This window comes from Oncorhynchus tshawytscha, linkage group LG05 (assembly GCF_018296145.1).
Source record: "Oncorhynchus tshawytscha isolate Ot180627B linkage group LG05, Otsh_v2.0, whole genome shotgun sequence".
In the NCBI taxonomy this organism is placed as follows: domain Eukaryota; kingdom Metazoa; phylum Chordata; class Actinopteri; order Salmoniformes; family Salmonidae; genus Oncorhynchus; species Oncorhynchus tshawytscha.
This window is the reverse complement of record NC_056433.1, coordinates 27,677,266-27,698,884: the sequence shown is the minus strand read 5'-3', so window position 1 is coordinate 27,698,884 and position 21,619 is coordinate 27,677,266. Positions and strand designations below refer to the sequence as shown.

The 21,619-nt window shown below is 42.3% G+C and overlaps 1 protein-coding gene across 1 annotated transcript in view; it reads right to left on the bottom strand.

The window, feature by feature from the left end:
- Positions 1-21,619, bottom strand: part of LOC112250423 (nesprin-2) — a 245,510-nt gene that overhangs the window by 9,190 nt on the left and 214,701 nt on the right. The window contains exons 95-103 of the mRNA XM_042322697.1: positions 18,861-19,027; positions 5,956-6,118; positions 5,287-5,477; positions 4,147-4,297; positions 3,554-3,736; positions 3,059-3,196; positions 2,469-2,660; positions 1,991-2,279; positions 1,706-1,777 (exon numbers count right to left, since the gene is read on the bottom strand). Coding sequence (XP_042178631.1) covers positions 1,706-1,777; positions 1,991-2,279; positions 2,469-2,660; positions 3,059-3,196; positions 3,554-3,736; positions 4,147-4,297; positions 5,287-5,477; positions 5,956-6,118; positions 18,861-19,027 — 1,546 coding nt within the window. The remainder of the gene's footprint in view (positions 1-1,705; positions 1,778-1,990; positions 2,280-2,468; positions 2,661-3,058; positions 3,197-3,553; positions 3,737-4,146; positions 4,298-5,286; positions 5,478-5,955; positions 6,119-18,860; positions 19,028-21,619) is intronic.

Genomic DNA, 21,619 nt, shown 5'->3' with positions numbered 1-21,619 from the left:
TCTAACTGAGGTGTAAGTAAAGGTAAGTAGCCTTGCCCGAGCCAGAATGACCCATGGTGCAGGAACCTATCTTCTGTTTCCTTAGCGTGAGGTAGTTTGACGTACAAGTACATCCCCTGATTTAACCAATCACATGTTTTGATTGGTATACTAACTGTGATTGGTCCCTTGAAATGTATAAAAAGACTAATTCTGTTTTACTTCTGCAAAAACCCTGACGAAGGCCAGAAGCCATAACACATTGCTTCTACATTTAGCAATAAAAATGTTTTTTTACTTAACGCCATTGTCCTCCAGGTGTTGCTGAATCACCTCTCTACTTCAAATACATCCACTGGACAGGACGCTAGTCTGTCACAGGGCCTTACCCCCAATCTGATCTCCTTAAGGCCAGGCACCACACGCTAATTCTTTTAATCATATCACAATCAACTTTTATCAGTTGAATAAAATATTTTTTTGAATGACTATTTTCTGAAACATATTACTACAATATGCAAATGAGGCGATTTATTATTAAATAGTGCATATTTGCATACAACGCAAATTTAAACAATTCTAGACACTGGATTAAGTCAGCCAAATTATTTTTGTTTCATTTTGTTAAGACACTCCAGGACCGGACTTTGTGGATAAATACTTCAATCTGTAAAACACTAAAGACATTTAAAGGCATTTTTCCAAATAAAATGTTAACTAGAATAAAACATTTACGGCATATCAACAATTCCCTCTGGGCAAGTCCCAAGAATATATCTAAGGATAACCACACACAATTTTGGTATGGTCAAGCAGATCCTTCTGACGCTGAGAAAATTAGTTGGTGTGTGGGAAGAGTCTGACTTTTGGGAAATGGCAGTTAAAGTCAAGTACACTGAATTAAGACTACCAAATGCCAAAAGCCTATTTAGACCCAATCACCATCTCTTCAAAGTAAGTTACTAAATGTAGTCCAGTTTGTAACATTTTCTATGAAATGGAATTTGAAATGATGTGTAATCCTATGTAGTGAGCTTTGAAATGATTGATGTATGTTCATTTTAAAGTTGTTCAAATTCGTAAAATGTTGATGGTAATATGATAAACTAAAGAAAATATACAGTTTCATCAAGTTTTTTAAATGTTTATGTTTACTCTTTAAAAAGACTAATGTTAATGGACCAAAATACCCCCAAAATCTCTAAATTGACAGGTAGATGAAAAAATGTCATTTCAGCATGTGGTGCCTGGCCTTAATGCTGAGTGTCCTGCATTTTTTGAGTCTTCGGTATGACTCGATCAGGGATGGAACCCCCAACCTTCAAATCGAGAAAAAAACAACAATGCTGTGGCTTGTCTGGTCTAGCTGTAATGCTGCAGCCTCTGGCACACTTGTCAGCATACATTTGAATTTGGCCTACTGCTCTTTGACACAACTCCCTGTCATCTTCTCTCTATATATGTTAAATGAAATCAGAAAATATACATTTAAAAAAAATACACTGAGCTAAGATGTAGCCTAGTGAAATTGTTAGTGAGCTTTAGCTCTTTTGTGAGCGGTGATCACACTTTATTGTGAGGACACCTATAAGATAGTGTACTTTAGCAGTTTTGCGTGAGGTTACTGTGGGGTTGCGTGAGGCATGCCCCAAGCCTAGCAGAACCCGCTTGTATATAGCCACCCAATGGCATCGGCATGGAAGAGGAAGACCATAGTGGTGCCTACCAGAGGGATCAGCTCCCAGTGAGAGAGCCGTGGCTTTCACAAAGTCCTCTGGACTCTCTGTAACCTCCACCTCTGGAGAAGAGTAGAAGAGGGCCAAGTTGAGTGTGAGTGTGTGTGTGTCTGTGTGTGTGCGTGACTGTCACTGTCACTGTGGCTGTGTGTGTACATGAATATACTGTATTCATAAATACCACAGCATTGTTGAATACTCATTACTGATTGTAAGACAGACACACATACACACTTAGTTGTCACCAGAGAGGAAACATGAACACTGTATTTTACCTGACAGAGTACTGTAGTAGGTCCCGTCTTTCTTCTCAACCTCCTCCTCCTCGTGGGACGAAGATCCTCCTACGTCTCCCGTGTGGTCCCATTCCAGAGGGATGGAGTCGCACACGCTCACGGGTGTCTCCCGGCCCGAACACTCCAGGGGAGGGGCCAACAGGTGGGTGGGTGTGGCAGGGGCACTCCCCTGACTCTGGCTCCGCCCCAGCCAGGAACGGCCAATCAGCTCGCAGCTCCCCACCAGGGGCTTGTCCCCGCTGAAGAGCTCCGGTTCCTCCTTCAACACCTGGAGAGGAAGAGAGGAGATTGTGTCAGGAGCTAGTGGAAGCAGATCACCTTGCCATACACTTCCTGGCAATAGGAGTACAACTCTTCTGTGTGTGTGTGTGTCTCTCTCTCTCTTTGTTGGGGTGTATTTCTCTTTTTTGTGTGCGTGCCTGTACATCTGTGTGTATGTGTGTCCACACATACTAACCGGTGGCTGCGTGAGGCGCTGGTGGAAGCGGACCACCCTGCCAAACACCTCCTGACAGTAGGAGTGTAGCTCCTCTAGCTCGTCCTCGATGAGAACGGCGTCCAGCGGAGAGCTCCTCTGGATCAGGCCCTCGCCGAACACAATCAGCCCGTCGATGCGCTCCGTGTTGAGGGTGATCTCCCTCTGGAAGGACTGGAGGGGAGAAGGTCAGTTTGGCATATTCCCCACTAATAGTTGTGGTTGGGATTGAGGGAGGGGAAACTGATCCTAAATCTGTACCCATGGCTGGGAAACTTCACCCCAGAGCTAGAAAGGAGAGGCGAATGTGAGAGTGTTTGGTTGACTGTGTGCATGAGTGACTGTGTTAAAGCTGGCAATGGATGCGTGTGTGACATGTGTGCTCTCCTGCATCTGAGTGAGTTACTGTGGGAATCTGAGTTCACATGTGCAAGACAGTAACTGTGTGAATGCACATTCCTCCATGTGTGTGTGTGTGTCCACTAGTGAATATGCGTTCCTGAGCTTGTGCGTGTGTGTGTAATCCCTCTGTCTGCCCCACCTTCCCCCAATCCCACCCAATCCCCCCTTACGTTGAGCTGCTTCATCTTGTGCTGCGTGTCTGTCTCAGAAAAGTGCTCCACGTTGGTGAGCTGCAGGTCCATCTCCGTCAGCCACACCAGCAGGCTCTCCCTGGTCCCCTCAAACTCCTCTCTCTGGCCCGTAAAATGCTGCAGTGGGGAAGGGGAAAAGAGACCGTGAGTTTTTGTCTGTAAGAAAATAGTGCTTGATAGTGTGCACACCTATAGTCAAGGTGCAGATAAAATTCAAGATTCACATGGGGGTGGAAAACAGTCATAGCTCTGGCTCTTGATGTAAAAAATAAAATAGACAATTTGACCATCTTGGCATTTCATTTTTTTTTATAAGTCCCTTAAAAATAGGAAACGCAATACGCCAGTGATTTCTTAAGCTCTGATAGACAGTAAGGCCGATGTGTAAGCTAACTAAAGTAACACTGGCAAGCACAGTGTGCATATCTTTTATTTTCTTAAAAATAAAAAATAAAAGCATTCCTTCCTTATCACCTTTAGCCTGCGTAAGATGGCCGCGGTCCTCTTGTGCAGTGCATCCCAGCGGCAGTTGCCCTCATGGACCATAACCTTGATGCGGCTGGCGCCGTCTGTGCGGTTCTCCCGGGCCAGCCTGCGGTACTGGTTGTTGACCAGCTCCAGCTGGGTCACATGCTCCTGCACCTGCCTCTGGAAGCCCTGCGTAGGGTGGGGAGGGAGGGGATGTATGGTGGATGGGGTGGTGTAGAGGGTATTCCGAGAGGGAGGGAGGGAGGATGAAAGGAAGCGAGGGAGGAAGATTATGAGGGAAGATAAAAGGAAGGAGGAGGGAGAGAGGGTTGTGAATAACATTGATTGATGAATATTGGGGAAAGGATATGATTAAACCAACCATCCAGTAACCAAGCCATTGGTTAGTTAATAGAATTCAATGAAAATCTCAGACAGTGTCTGTGTCCGCAATGGCAATCTATTCCCTGCAATTTGCACTACTTTTCATCAGAGCATTGGGTAAAAGTAGAGCACTATGTAGGGAATAGGGTGCCATTTGGGAGGCAGAGGTGAACTTCACTGTCAGTTCCTATAGGGTCCTGGCCCCCAAAACTGACCTCAAACTTCTTGAGCTCCTCCTTGGCGACTGTGTACGGAACGTTGTCAGTGTTGGGGTTGGCTGCCGTGCGTTCGGCCAACTTCAGCCAGTCCTCAAAGCACGAGTAGTCATCCAGGAACTTACACCACAGCCTCCAGGTCTCCTCGATCCTATCATAGGGAAACATCAGTGTAGGATAAAGTTGCCCTGAGACGCTAATCTTGGGTCATGTTTTGCAATCCTCCCACTAATAGGTAAAGGAAAGATTCACCCATGTTGAATGTTATATTGTTTGCGTGCATCTCTGAGCGATGTTCTATCAATTCTCTGAGTGATTTTATGTTTTCATGTGTATCTGAGCTATTGCCGTTCGAGCAGGCGGACATTTGTCAGGTATGACTAGCACTGCGATTAAACCGCTCTTACTACACTGGAAGTTAAAAGGAATATGACTTTAAGATCTCAAAAACATCTATCATACATGTCAGATTTAAATACTAGCTGATGCCATAATATGGGAGGTTGTCTTCTTTCGAATGAGCAACTGATTATATTTTAGCGATATTCCTACTTTGAGAAATGTATCATTTAGGGTCCACCACATTTCTCCTATTTGTCTGCCTCTTCAGTCCAGGGTGCATTGCATGGTGCCGCTGCGAGACACATCGATCTGAAGGTTGAACATGGTGAGATTGAATTCTGCTTCACATGCTGACATTGAATTCAGTCTTATTGTGTGTCACTACATTTGCTAGTTAGCCAGACAGAGCTGCCACAGATTTCCACAACAAGTTTCACATGTTGCTACCAACCTTATTATAACGACAAAATGAAACATTTGTTAACAACATATATTGTTCTCACATATTAGTGTTATTTAACACTTTAAATTATAGGAATTAGTGGTTTTGGGTGGATATTTCCTTTAAGGTTAGGATAAGAAGCTGATCTTAACCCAGATGAAACTTCACTCTGGACCGCGAAACATCACCATCCATCACCATCCAAATGAACCCACAAACTTCATTCATCACTTTTAGTAACACTTTGTATAAGCCACCTGTTTGGTAATGCATTATAAATACATTATATATTTTGTGGGGATTGATTGATTGTGTGTGTGTATACACACATGTGAGTGAGTGTGTGTGTGTCCTACCTGAGCCTCCTCTCCAGGGACATGGCACAGATGGCCTTCCAGCGCTGGTCTAGGCTGCAGGTGGTCTGCTGGATGGAGTCATTCTCGCCGTCGCCGCCACCACATGCATCCTGGTCGTGCAGCAGGATGTCGCACAGCCTCAAGACGGACGCGACCCCCTCCGTGTGCTGCTCGATGTCCCTCTGCAGCTCCTGTGGATGGAAACAAGGACAACCTTAGTGTAATGTGGACAGACAGATGAACAACGTTGGACACGGCTATTGACAAGGCTATGCATTGGATGGTTGTTTGTTCAATGGGGTAATATGTTTGTATCTATCGCCATCTATTCAAATAACTCAAATAAAATGAAATCGATACAGATATTACAGATATGGTCATTACAATCTATATCTGAGTAACAGAATGTTTTTGGCCCAGCACCGGTGGGAAATTTGTGATGTGCATATTACACAAAAACATCTTTTTGAATCTGTATTTATACAGGTAAATCACTTCATTATATTCGCTATGACAACCTGGGTTGTGTTCAAGGGACAACATTTTAAAGCGTTAAACAGGTACTCCCTCCCTGTTCATTTGGTGCCTAATAAACAGGACCCTGGCACCCACATGCTAAACTGACCCAAGATCAGTGTCTAAGGGCAACTTCACCCTACTACCACCCACCTGCTGTTGGGCAAGCCGTCGCTGGATCTCCTCATGGTGACACACGTTGTAGGTGACGGGCCTGGCCAGCTGGGTCTCGATGCGGGACAGCCATGATCGCAGGTTGCTCATGTTCTTGTCCAGCTGCTGCACCATACCCAGGGTCTCCTTCAGCTTCCTCACCCTGCACACACACACACACACATACATGCCCACCCACCCATACACACAAAGGGAAGAGAGTCAGAGCAATACTACATATCTGATAATTACCTACACCCAACATGCCTACTTTCGATTGTTTGATTGAGTCTTTCTGGAGTGGCAGGTGGACAGGGTTTGTACTTTTGGAACCATTCAACTACCAAGTTGAAGTGTTTATTCAAGTTCATGAAGTGTTTATTCTTCACAAGTGCCCACAGTTTAGTTAAGTTTATTAGGACCCTCATTTGCTACTGCACATGCAACAGCTACTCATCCCGGGGTCCACATAAAACATACAAATACATGAATTTATTAGGATCTCTTTTAGTCTTCATTTGGACTAATCGTCCAAGAGTCCTTAAACATTAAAATACAATCACATTTTCATATATAACACACTGTTACAAACAGGCATAATACACTGACATATTGACCAGATAAATACCCTAACAGTCTGAAAAGATAGATTGATTCCTTCATCTACCATAGTCACGCACAACATTCCTGTAACGAGTGCGCTGAGAGTCAGGGAAGCAAGTACAGGGAGTGAGTGTTAATAAATAAACAAAACAAGAACCACAAACAGTGCACCGACATGAAACAGGAACAATAACACCTGAGGAAATAAGGGGAGTGACAGATATAAGGAAGATAATCAAGGAGGTGATGGCGTCCAGGTGAGTGTCATGAGGCACTGGTGCGCTTGATGATGGTGACAGGTGTGCGGGATAAATCAGCAGCCAGAAGACCTAGAGGCCGGAGAGGGAGTACACATGACACTTTCAATTTATTATATTTAAATGGTTCTAAAGTATTGTTTGAATTTATAGATTGAAAGGTATCTGGTTTGCCCTGATAAATTATTATATTTCTTTATTGCTCTAAATAAAAATGTTATTTTGCTTGTTTCTCTTTTTTGTCTGGATAACACATACAGTGGGGAGAACAAGTATTTGATAACCTGCAAAATCGGCAGTGTTTCCTACTTACAAAGCATGTAGAGGTCTGTAATTTTTATCATAGGTACACTTCAACTGTGAGAGACAGAATCTAAAACAGAAATCCAGAAAATCACATTGTATGATTTTTAAGTAATTAATTTGCATTTTATTGCATGACATAAGTATTTGATCACCTACCAACCAGTAAGAGTTCCGGCTCTCACAGACCTGTTAGTTTTTCTTTAAGAAGCCCTCCTGTTCTCCACTCATTACCTGTATTAACTGCACCTCTGAACTCGTTACCTGTATAAAAGACACCTGTCCACACACTCAATCAAACAGACTCCAACCTCTCCGCAATGGCCAAGACCAGAGTGCTGTGTAAGGATATCAGGAATAAAATTGTAGACCTGCACAAGGCTGGGATGGGCTACAGGACAATAGGCAAGCAGCTTGGTGAGAAGGCAACAACTGTTGGCGCAATTATTAGAAAATGGAAGAAGTTCAAGATGAAGGTCAATCACCCTCGGTCTGGGGCTCCATGCAAGAGGGGCATCAATGATCATGAGGAAGGTGAGGGATCAGCCCAGAACTACACGGCAGGACCTGTTCAATGACCTGAAGAGAGCTGGGACCACAGTCTCAAAGAAAACCATTAGTAACGCACTACGCCGTCATGGATTAAAATCCTGCAGTGCACGCAAGGTCCCCCTGCTCAAGCCAGCGCATGTCCAGGCCTGTCTGAAGTTTGCCAATGTCATGTGGTCTGATGAGACAGAAATAGAGCTTTTTGGTCTAAACTCCACTCGCCATGTTTGGAGGAAGAAGAAGGATGAGTACAACCCCAAGAACACCATCCCAACATTGAAGCATCGAGATGGAAACATCATTCTTTGGGGATGCTTTTCTGCAAAGGGGACAGGATGACTGCACCGTATTGAGGGGAGGATGGATGGGGCCATGTATCGCGAGATCTTGTCCAACAACCTCCTTCCCTCAGTAAGAGCATTGAAGATGGGTCGTGGCTGGGTCTTCCAGCATGACAACGACCCGAAACACACAGCCAGGGCAACTAAGGAGTGGCTCCGTAAGAAGCATCTCAAGGTCCTGGAGTGGCCTAGCCAGTCTCCAGACCTGAACCCAATAGAAAATCTTTGGAGGGAGCTGAAAGTCCGTATTGCCCAGCAACAGCCCCGAAACCTGAAGGATCTGGAGAAGGTCTGTATGGAGGAGTGGGCCAAATTCCCTGCTGCAGTGTGTGCAAACCTGGTCAAGAACTACAGGAAACGTATGATCTCTGTAATTACAAACAAAGGTTTCTGTACTAAATATTAAGTTCTGCTTTTCTGATGTATGAAATACTTGTCATGCAATAAAATGCAAATTAATTACTTAAAAATCATACAAATGTGATTTTCTTGATTTAAAAAAAATAATAATATTCAGTCTCTCACAGTTGAAGTGTACTACCTATGATAACAATTACAGACCTCTACATGCTTTGTAAGTAGGAAAACCTGCAAAATCAGCAGTGTATCAAATACTTATTCTCCCCACTGTAGATGGTGGACAATCTATTTCTAGTATTTACTGAATGTCTGTCTCTTACCAACTGAATACTGTTGTGAATAGAGTTTGGCTGTTTTACATGGTGTAGATTGTGAAATAAAATAAGCATGTTTTTTTCCAATTATCTTGTTGATTGATGACCAACCATGAGCATTGACCATGACTACAACAGAATAACCATATTGCCACCTTAAAACAATCCTTGCTGCATTGTCCGTGCAATCTGCAGCCTCTAATTTCACTTGCTGTTGCATTTCCCCAGTCCACAGAACAGTAGTTCACCTGACTCCCAATTAATGCTTGGGTTGTTTGCTTAAGAATCTTTCTCAATTTGTACTCCCCCCATACTTAATTGTATCCCATGCTGTGTTGGCCTCTTCCTGTTGGAACAGACCAACATAACCTTGGTTTTCAAAACAAGTTTGTTCAGGCAAATATTTCCCAGATCTACATGTAGAGCTTTCTGTACCTGTTGAACCTATAATCTTGCTGTATAAATTATAGTATAATCTGCAAATATAGTAGTTTGATTTTCAGATAAGGAAGGTCATTGGTATACACTACCGGTCAAAAGTTTTAGAACACCTACTCATTCAAGGGTTTTTCTTTATTTTGTACTAATTTCTACATTGTAGAATAATAGCCAAGACATCAAAACTATTAAATAACACACATGGAATCATGTAACCAAAAAAGTGTTGAACAATTCAAAATATATATATTTGAGAATCTTCAAAGTTGACACCATTTTCCTTGATGACAGCTTTGCACACGCTTTGCATTCTCTCAACCAGCTTCACCTGGAATGATCAGGCCTACCACTGTTGTGTCATCGGCAAACGTATTGATGGTGTTGGAGTCGTACCTGGCCGTGCAGTCAGGAGTGAACAGGAAGTATAGGAGGGGACTGAGCACGCACCCCTGAGGGGCCCCCATGTTGAGGATCAACATGGCGGATGTGTTGTTACCTACCCTTACCACCTAGGAATGGCCCATCAGGAAGTCCAGAATCCAATTGCAGAGGGAGGTGTTAAGTCCCAGGGTCCTTAGTTTAGTGATGAGCTTTGAGTGCACTATGGTGCTGAACGCTGAGCTGTAGTCAACGAATAGCATTCTCACATAGGTGTTTATTTTGTCCAGGTGTGAAAGGAATCATCTGTGGATCTGTTGGGGCGGTATGGTTTCTGGGATAATGGTGTTGATATGAGCCATGACCAGCCTTTCAAAGCACTTCATGGCTACAGACGTGAGTGCTAAGGTTCGGTAGTCACTTAGGCCTTAGTGTTCTTGGGCACAGGGACTATGGTGGTCTTCTTGAAACATGTTGGTATTACAGACTCAGACTGGGAGAGGTTGCGAATGTCAGTGAAGACACCTGCCAGTTGGTCAGCGCATGCTCGGAGTACACATCCTGATAACCGTCTGGCCCTGCAGCCTTGTTAATGTTGTCCTGTTTAAAGGTCTTACTCACATCGGCTGAGGAGAGCATGATCACACAGTCGTCCAGAACAGCTGATGCCCTCATGCATGTTTCAGTGTTACTTGCCTCGAAGCGAGCATAGAAGTTATTTAGGTTGTCTGGTAGGCTTGTGTCACTGGGCAGCTCTCGGATGTGCTTCCCTTTGTAGTCTGTAATAGTTTGCAAGCCCTGCCACATCCAACGAGCATCGGAGCTGGTGTAGTACGATTTGATCTTAGTCCTGTATTGACGTTTTTTCTGTTTGATGGTTCGTCAGAGGGCATAGTGGGATTAGAGTCCCACTTCTTGAAATCGGCAGCTCTACCCTTTAGTGGATATTGCCTGTAATCCATGGCTTCTGGTTGGGGTATGTACGTACAAGTCACTGTGGGAACGACGTCATCGATGCACTTATTGATGAAGTCAGTGACTGATGTGGTGTACTCCTCAATGCCATCGGAAGAATCCCGGAACATATTCCAGTCTGTGCTAGCAAAACAGTCCTGTAGTTTAGCATCTGCTTCATCTGACCACTTTTTATTGACCGAGTCACTGGTGCTTCCTGCTTTAATTTTTGCTTGTAAGCAGGAATCAGGAGGATAGAATTATGGTAAGATTTGCCAAATGAAAGGCGAAGGAGAGCTTTGTATGCGTCTCTGTGTGTGGAGTAAACGCGGTCTACAGTTTTTTCCCCTCTGGTTGCACATTTAACATGTTGATAGAAATGAAGTAAAACTGATTTAAGTTTTCCTGCATTAAAGTCCCCGGCCACTAGGAGCGCCGCCTCTGCATGAGCATTTTCCTGTTTGCTTATGGTGGTATACAGCTCATTCAGTGCGGTCTTAGTGCCAGCATCGGTCTGTGGTGGTATGTAGACAGCAACGAAAAATACAGATGAAAACTCCTTAGGTAGATAGCGTAAACTACAGCTTATCATGAGATACTCTACCGCAGGTGAGCAAAACCTCGAGACTTCCTTAGATGTCATGCACCAGCTGTTGTTTATAAATATACATAGAGGTTTTTCCTTTGAGAAATGAAGAAGTAGCACTGTTCAAAATGAGGGTAGAGAGAAGTGTACTGTTTGATAGAGGCGCGTGACCAGAAAGCACGCTCCACATTGTTTTCCTCCGGTATTGAACACTGTTTATCCCGTCTTAAATTTTATTGATTATTTACGTAAAAAAAATACATAAAGTTGTAATCGGAAAGTAGTTTGAAATGTTTGAACAAAGCTTACAGGTAACTTATGAGATATTTTGTAGTCATGTTGCGCGAGTTGGAACCAGTGTTTTTCAGGATCAAACGCGCCAAATACATGGACATTTTGGATATATATCGACGGAATTAATCGAACAAAAGGACCATTTGTGATGTTTATGGGACATATTAGAGTGCCAACAGAAGAAGCTTGTCAAAGGTAAGGCATGAGTTATATCTTTATTTCCACATTTGTGTCGCGCCTGGAGGGTTGAAATATGATTGTCTGTGTTTGATGGGGTGCTGTCCTCAGATAATAGCATCGTTTGCTTTCGCCGTAAAGCCTTTTTGAAATCTGACACATTAGCTGGATTCACAACAACTGTAGCTTTAATTTGGTGTATTGCATGTGTGATTCAATGAAAGTTAAATTTTTATAGTAATTTATTTGAATTTGGCGCTCTGCATTTTCACTGGATGTTGGCCAGGTGGGACCATATCCCAGAGAGGTTAAGAGCCAATAAAACAGGAGCAATCCTCTCCAGCGCCATTATTTAAAGAGTCCAACAGTACCTTTCAGCACCGTGTTCTCTTTCCTTAGATCATCAATCTGATATTAGTTGAATTCTATATTGGCACATAATGCCTTTGGGTGATGGACCATTCTTAATACACACAGGAAACTGTTAAGTGTGAAAAAAAGGCAACTGCCTTTTGCTGTGTACATATCTGATGTTAGAGAAGCTTCCATTGAAGAATAGCCTCTGAGTTCTATTCGATATGTAACTCTCCAACCATGTGATGGCAGGTGATTCATAGTCATAACAAGCAGGTTTTTTCAATAACAAATTATGATCAATAACATCAAAGGCTGCACTGAAAACTAACAATACAGCTCCAACTATCATCTTATTATACATTTATTTTAGCCAATCATCAGTCATTTAAGTCAGTGCAGTACAAGTTGACTGTCCTTCCTTATATCCATGCTGAAAGTCAGTAGTTAACGTGTTCTTAAATAATTTATTTTTTAATAGCATTGTATACTATAAACTCCTATAGCCACTACTACCATAGTCTGAGTACCAGTCTCTTTACATTCCACTCCTTTCCACTCCTTGTCATTGTCGAAAGGCCAGTCTCTTCAATCTCAATGTTCAATATGCGCTGGACTTAAGGCAGAGTTGCTCAATGGTTATTGGAAATAACAAATATTTTCCATGACAACATTTTGAGCCTCGAAAACAGAATTGGAAACATTCCGCTGTTAGCTCGGCAAGTTGTTTTGAGGCTTAAAATCAAAACTAAGACTTTGTGTGGTTGGAATTGCAGTATGTAGCTAGTTAGTTTGGGAATTTAGACCTGAGCTAACAACTTTTGACAGACTGGTTTCGTCTGGACAGACAAACAGTTACTTAGCAAAGGGATGCCAAGAGATCTGTGGAGAAAAAAATGATAGTTCCAATATTTGCATAATAAATGTGATTGGAGGATAGCTGTGAGGGTGAGCGAATCAGGATCAAATCCTCCATTCTCATCAAGATCATTAATGATAGAATGTTCATATTTGAAGACAGCAGAAAGGCCAGTCTCTTTTACACATGATATGGAGTACAGGGAGTGGATTAGCTAAAGAGACTGGTACCCAGGCGACTATTACCCTGCACCTCCCACTTTTCCCCCCAGGTGTCCCCTGGTCACCATGGCAACACAGAACACAGAAAATGTTGCCATGACTACATTTGATTACAAAAAGCTGCTCTTTGGAGAAAAATAAGCCTAAGTGTGTGCAGGTTGGATCCTTCTGCAAACCCCCTTGTAGCACTCAGTACTGTCTTCTACTTGAGGGAGAGTTTTCGTTAATAGTGAAAGTGAGTCTGTCTGTCTGTCTGTCTGTCTGTCTGTCTGTCTGTCTGTCTGTGCATGCGTTTAAGTGTTTGTGTGTATGTGCATCATGTGTGCCACTTATCTTTGCTTTAAGAGAAAGTCCATATTCAGTATCTCATAAATTAGCTAACAAAAAAGTTAAGTCTATAATGTGGCTTTCTCATTCCATATATAGCAGATAATACTTATAAATGCTACATATACACTAAATTAGGGCTCCAGACAAACATTTTCACCCTGGTGGCACCAGGCAATGATTTGGTGGCAACCCCCAATTGTTTTTGTTGCAGCGTCACACAATAGAATACATTTTAGTCATCATTTTAGAAAGACATTCACAATGCTTTATTAAGAGGTATAATACACTACTGAGATGGTATTCAATAAATACGTTGTTACATCTAACATGTCCAATCAGGAATGCATGATTCAAAATATTTTGATATGCAACTTAATTTTGTGTTGACAATTAGGCTACTTTTGTTCCATTTTACTGGTAAAATAGGGCACCAGAATTTTCAGATTTCTTTGTTCAACAGAGATAAATGCTTTCATCTATATGTGCACTAATATTATTTATACAACGGGTGGGTCTAATCCTGGATGCTGATTGGTTAAAACCGCATTCCAGCCAATTCCACAAGTTACCACCAGCTAAATCTATGAAGTTAAAATGCCTATTTACTCTGTTCCATCTGACTGCACAATCCACTCTCATCAGCCCAGCCAGGCAATTTATGAACTTGAGCTCCACTATAAAAAGTATTTAGACATTACCTCAAATGTCTTTTAGACTAACATTCGTTTTCAACAGCGGAGATTTGTATAAACCTTACTCTCTGTCTTTCTGGCATTTGCAACATTGTTTATTGTTCAAATTTGATCTCCAGCTGTCCCATAGTAATGAACGTGTTGGGAGTCGGGATGAGACAGACAGGCAGGCAGCTTTTCTCAGCCAGTCAAAATCATGAATCAGCATCATTTTTATGGATATATACAAAAAACTATCAGAAAACAGGTAAAACGAAACAAAGTACAGCTAGTTTGGTGTCTTTCCAGCTTCAGTTTGAAGTGATTGTGTTAGCTGTGCTAATAGCTCCTCTGTACAACAGGGACATAACAAAAGAGCACATTTTCTATGCCAGGCAAAATCACTTATCATTAGCTCATTGTTTAAAAAAATATATATATATATTTTACCCCTTTTTTCTCCCCAAGTTCATGGTATCCAATTGGTAGTAGTTACAGTCTTGTCTCATCGCTGGAACTCCCGTACGGACTCGGGAGAGGCGAAGGTCGAGAGCCATGCTTCCTCCAAAACACAACCCAACCAAGCTGCACTGCTTCTTGACACAATGCACATCCAACCCGGAAGCCAGCCGCACCAATATGTCAGAGGAAACACTGTACACCTGGCGACCTGGTCAGCGTGCACTGCGCCCGGCCCGACACAGGTAGTCCGCGATGAGACAAGGATATCCCTGCCGGCCAAACCCTCCCCAACCCGGACAACACTGGGCCAATTGTGCGCCACCCCATGGGCCTCCCGGTCACGGCCGGCTGCGACAGAGCCTGGGCTCGAACCCAGAATCTCTGGTGGCACAGCTAGCACTGCGATGCAGTGCCTTAGATCACTTTGATCTGTTATTCTGGCTGCACTGTTTGACATGACTGTAAGTTCGAACATAGTTGGCTAGCAAGCAAGCAAGCAAGAGATAAGAACGTTGCCAGCCAGTATGGTAATGGAACATTTAGAACGAACAAAAGACTGAACGACTGGGTCGCGTCTCTGGGAACCAAACCAATAGAACGAATGATCAGCCGGCTTGGGTAGCAACCCTAGATTTGTGTCGGGACTAGATCTTGTGGAAGAATGAAATAGTATGAATAAATTATTCAAAATAACATTTTGAATGAAAATATGTCAATCATTATTTTAATATGTTGGTAACCCATTGTATGAAGCCGGTGTTTGGAGGATATATTGACACGGTTTGCCGGCCCATGCCAATATATTCTCTAAACACCGGCTTCTCAGGCATTATCACTCAAATATAGACCTAATTCACCACCTGAGGAACCACCTCAAAACACATTAGCTAGATAGCTAACTAAATATAATATCTTCTGCTAATGTATTAATATAATAGTAAATGTAATGTCCTAACAAAATGTTGCTATCAGTGCACTTACGATGGCTGATGCACAATTTCGTACCCTTCGTATTTCAAAGACATCAGATATATTGTTTGTAAAACAGTGTGCCTTGAGCGCAATAATGATCGTTGAGAATAAAATTATACCTATAGAAAGCTGAGACTCTCCTCACTTCGATATGGACAACTAGTTGCTTCCAAAGTATTTTTTGTAATTTCAAAATGTTATACAATCACGAGGGGCACACGAGGGAGGAGAGAGAGCATGAGAGGCTCACTCATTACAGCAGCTGGCCTTTGTGAAACAGGCAGGCACAGCATCAGGGCAGACACTTTTATTACAGGAATCATGAGGATAATGCATTATACTGTTTAATAGGTTATATCTGACCAAAAAATAGGAGGTTTTGATTGAGGTGACCAGAAGAATGTGCAGCTCGCAGCAGTGCAACTTATATTTATTGTATTGCTTGTATGTATTGTATTGCAATTCAGCTTTAAACTGTTAATATACAGTATACATGAAACAAAACTAAACCAAATTAAACTTAACCAAGAACTAAACTAAACCAAACTGAGCCCAAACCAAACCTAACAAAAACTAAAGTAAACCACACTAAACTAATCAAAACTATACCAAACCAAACTAAACTTACCATGAGACCCACATTCCCTCCCACACCTCTCGCAAAATCTGACAGCCCAACAAAGAGTAGTGACACTGGGCCACACAAAAGACACTGAGCCCCAGGGCAAGCTTCCATGCTGAGCCAGTGTATAGGAAGAGAAGGATGGACAGAGGGACAAAGAATGTGTGAAGAGGTATGGAGAGAGAGAGAACATTAAGGGAAAGGGAGAAAAAAGCAAGGCAAACAAAGTGACCGTCACTACGGGGGAGGGGGGGGGTCAAGTCGCTTGGAGACAAGGCTCTATAGAGGTTACAGTTATATAGTAACAATGGTCCCCACACACGTCTCGCCTGAGACTTTTAGAGAGTGTAGGAGTGACTTCCTGAACTTGTAATGGTCCGGGTACAAGATGTATTAAGAACAGATGTAGGATCAGCTCACCCTCCCCAAACCCTAATCATTAAAGTAAAAACACAACAACACGCAAACCTGTCCATAGACCAGTAGCAAGAACAATGTCATGCTACTCTAAGCTTAACCTTTAGCTTAGCAAACAATGCTCTCAGGGCCGTAGCGAGGGTCTGAGTTTTATTGAGGTCTGGAGGTCAAGACATTTTAAGAAAGTTGAAGCTCATTTGCTGCATTTCTATACAATTTAAAAACTCTAAAATTGTGTTTGGAGAACAGCAAAAACAAACAAAAATGACCCCAGCTTTAGCTTAATTCACCTCAGTCAATCTACAAACACATAGCCTATTAGCAATAAATTAGCCGTTACACATTAACTCACATGAACTCAGCACCCGGATTAAAAACTATAATGTAATACTTACGGAGGGATCTGTTAGCAGAAGAATATTGTATTAACATAAGATAAAGAAATAAGTCTGCGTTACAGAACAATTTGTTTTGCCGTTTTACAGCTAATTTCCTGCAATTCTACTCATTTTGCATTGATTTATGGCATGTTAATAGGATATCTGAGTAAGTGACTAACAAAATCAAATGGTGGACCCCTGAAGGTCAGTGCCCTTGGGCACGTGTCATACCTGTTTCAACCTAGCAACACTCAGCCTTTGTTTCCCATATAGGTGTCAGGAGTGGTGATGGCCCACCCCCAAAGAATAGTCAAGGACCCACTATGGCACAAACTTTAAAGTAACTCACACTGTACCCTGTAGTTCACCAATGTTCCTTCAGCTTTGCAGCTGCTGTACAATCACTTTTGTTATAGTCATTATCATCTACTGTCTACATAGCCAGCCACCGTGCGTATCCACAGACAGATGGACAGTCTTGGAATCAGAGGGGATTTAGCGTGTATGGCCCCCCTCAAAAGTCTAGGACTGTACCATATGGCCTTACGTCTGCCTTCCGAGTCCCCCTTGGTCAGCCCAAGAGTGGAGGGGAACCAAGCAAGTTGGAGTGGGAGGAGAAGGGGGTGGGGGGTTTCTGTCACCCTGCATTAGCCGTGACGTGGTGGGGGCTAAACAATAGGAAACAGCACTATAGCCTACTGGCGCTAATGATAGCCTGGACCCCGTCAGCATCTGTTATCCGGTTAGCATAAAAGCTGACTAGCCGTAGTGCTAAACGATGTTGCCACTGTGAACAACACTCACAGCACTCAGTATGAACAATGTGCCATCCGTTGTGTCTGTGGTGCCTGTCACCCAGACAAGCTGAGCGCTGTGGTATCGGAGCATCGGGTCTCAGACCAACAGGCTTTGTCTTTAACATGTAAATAGTCTCTATCTGCAGCTAGAAACTATTTGCAACACTGACTCTCCATACATGAAAACCTTACACACAAGCGCACACACACACACACACACACACACACACACACACACACACACACACACACACACACACACACACACACACACACACACACACACACACACACACACACACACACACACACACACACACACACACACACACACACACACACACACACAACCACTGTCAATACTGTTGCTCTATTTATACTATTTATTTAACTGCGCGACCTAGTCACTATTCAATTTATGTTTGTAAATACAGTCATACATGACATAGCACATTCCTAATCATACATATCAGTTACTACTTTGCATACTACCTTCTTCTAATTACTTGATCTTTTTTATTTTGCATTTGGCCTTTTATTATTGATATTGATTATTGTACTGCAATATTGAGGGAGCTAGCACGCAAGCATTTCACTGCACCATTCATAAATGCTGTAAACTGTGTACGTGACAAATACAATTTTGTTTAAAAGAAATTGGCCTCTTGAAGAGCACAAAGCAACTGTCAACATTCGGCCACGGTGGCACCTGACCTGGCAGACAGACGGGAGGTTGAATAAAAGAAAGGTTCACCCACCAAACTGAGACAAGGAAGGATATGAAGTCGCTTGTTGTCTTATTGCAGCTTCTGTAACCCTTACGATTGTGGTAGTAGTAGTAGTAGAAATAGTAGTAGTGGTAGTAGTGGTAGTATTGTAGTAGAAGCAGTAGTAGTAGGCCTAGTAATAGAAGTAATCATTTGGTGGGTGCTTACATTTGTCCTAAATATGTTTCTTGCATATACCAACTCTCCCTGAGAGTGGGGTCACAGCCAGGATGAGTCATTATCAACGGCAAACCTGGAGCGTTGCTTAAGGGCACATAGACAGATTTTTCACCTTGTTGGCTAGGGGATTCAAACTAGAGACCTTTCCATTCTGGGACCAACACTCTAACTGCTTAGGTTATCTGCTGCTAGTAGCAGTAGCCTGTGTGGGTATGAATCCCGGCTCTTCTCTCCGTCTCCCCTTCATTTCATACGGTCTCTGTCAGTGGAAATCAATTTAAAAAAACCTGAGCCCAGTTTTTAAATATGCTAGCCTCACCTGGCCTCTATGTGGTGGAAGAGGTGCTGCCAACGGTCCCTGGCGTCCCTCAGGGTGCCGTGGAGCTGGGCCTGCTTGGCCTGGTCGCTGACCAGCATCAGCTGCTCCCCCAGCTTCTTGAGGTGGCTTTTGTTCTCACTGAACAGGTTGATCTCCTCCATACAGTCCTATGAAGAAGAAGAAGTTGAAGAAAAATGCTTTTCTTTTCAGATCACCGAAATCTGTCTTTTGCTTTCAAGGAGAGGGAGCAGACTACCAAACCTGGGTCAAATATATATTTCAAATAATGTACTTTCAGCTACATCAAGTGCATTTCAAATATGTATTTACAACAGAATGGGGGGGGGTTCAATGACCTAGCTAACAACTTCTTCTCACAGCCCACCCCCGCTCTTTCGGCTACCCACTCACTCAGGTATCTCCAAATTATTTTGGGGGAGCTTTCAAACAATTGAGGCCATAGTGCAATTTTTTTAATGTGATGGCCAAACTTAAATCAGCTGAAATCAACTCCATATGTGTGATGTTACTTAAAAGTGATTAGGCCATAAAAAAAAAGACTAGCTAACAATCAATGGAAGCGATAGGGGCAGAGGTGGCTAAAATTAGCTGTAGTTTATAGTGGCTAACCATTGAGATCCTATTAAATTATTATTATTAGAATTTTATTTGGCTAACATCATGTTCTAAAATCATGAACTTCTGCTTTAAGCTTTGATCAAGGGGTGCCCACAAGAGAAAGGGCTGCTAAACAAAGATCACTTTCTATTTCAAGCGTTGAATTGATTTATTTTTTCTCACACCACATCAAAAACATGAACACACCCTGTGTACTAAATGACTACCGTCGATGAGAAAGTAAATGAGGCGTTATCTAGGCTAAATTCAATAGAAAGGGACATTGTTTTACTGTACAGGACGAAAGGGGTTGGCCAAATCCTCAAATATGGTATGTAAACCTGTTTACTTTGTCTGTTCACGTTTCTGTCAGAAATGGTACACTTTGTAGGATTACCGCTCTAATTATGGAACCAAGCATGTGATATATAATATCACAAACATGCAAAATACAGGGTCAAAAAAGTGGGAGAGTGACTGGGTGTGATTCTGATAAGAGGAGTGGATTGTACCAAGATGAGGGAGGTCCACAGGGACTCATTTCCCCAGTCCAGTCAACTGGCCTGAGGACACCTGGCAGACTCCCTCAGATGAACACCCACATTACCTCTATCGTCTGGGCTACACTGTGTGTGTGAGCTGGGGCTCTAGTGGTTATGCAACCACCAGGGATTAAAAGGTTAATCTATCTAACCAGAATTGGGTCTGAATCTACAGAGATTTTCACTGCACTGCTTACCATACCAATCAAGACCATTCAGATCAATAGCCACTAAAGACACAGCCAGACAGATGTAGGATCTTAATTTGAGCCCATTTGCTACAGTAGGAAAATAATCCTGCAGCAATAGCAAATGTTAATGTGGATTATAATAAAAGGACAACTCTCCCACTTAACATTTGAGTTGTTATTATGAAGTATTTAGTGATGTCCTACACAGTTTGAGTAATTTTATGATTTCATGTCTGTTGACTGTCTATTGATGAGCAAAACAAGAAATTGCACCTCTGTCATGTTTTCAAATATGTTCACTGAGATGACTAATACAATAAATAATGGATAGTCATTTTCAGCAATCTATATATCCCATCTGTAGTTTTACGATTATATTGGAACTCCCTGCTATATGTGACTCGTTTCAGGAAACTAGGCGTGTGTCGCGAGTCACTACTTCACAGGAGAGGCAATTGAAAGTAAACATTTTGGGCAGAAATGCATTCTGGAACATGTGAACTTTCATGTGTCTTAATAACAAACTTGTATGCCATCTGTAAATATGAATAAAATTGTTAAATTATGAACATAGTTTGTTTAGCCACGGAAAAAGACAAGAGATAATGGATTGGTCTGCCATGTACTGTAGCACGCTTCTGTCTATAACATGAGCTGGTCAGTATGTGTAGGTAGTCTTCTCTAACGAGACTTTAAAAAAAAAAGATATCACGTAGTGGAACTACAAAAGTGTTGCTCTCCACTTTCTGTACTACCAAGTTTTAGAAATCAGTAGAATGCTCAGTGGAATTAGAGTACGATAGCTAAGGAGATGGAGAAAATTCTGCTGTTTGATTGCAAATATGCAGAGGGAGTCGACAAGATAACACACAGAAGGCTGTTGTATAAACACCTGTCTTCAAACTAAGGGCAACCATGGTATCCGTGACAGAGTGGGAGAAGAGTCCATCAATTTTCTGTTTACATCAGGCCCGTCATAAAAATGTTTTATCCGACATGCATTTTACTCACATGAAAAGGTTGAAACCTGGTTATTAATATGAACATACAGTGCCTTGCGAAAGTATTCGGCCCCCTTGAACTTTGCGACCTTTTGCCACATTTCAGGCTTCAAACATAAAGATATAAAACTGCATTTTTTTGTGAAGAATCAACAACAAGTGGGACACAATCATGCAGTGGAACGACATTTATTGGATATTTCAAACTTTTTTAACAAATCAAAAACTGAAAAATTGGGCGTGCAAAATTATTCAGCCCCTTTACTTTCAGTGCAGCAAACTCTCTCCAGAAGTTCAGTGAGGATCTCTGAATGATCCAATGTTGACCTAAATGACTAATGATGATAAATACAATCCACCTGTGTGTAATCAAGTCTCCGTATAAATGCACCTGCACTGTGATAGTC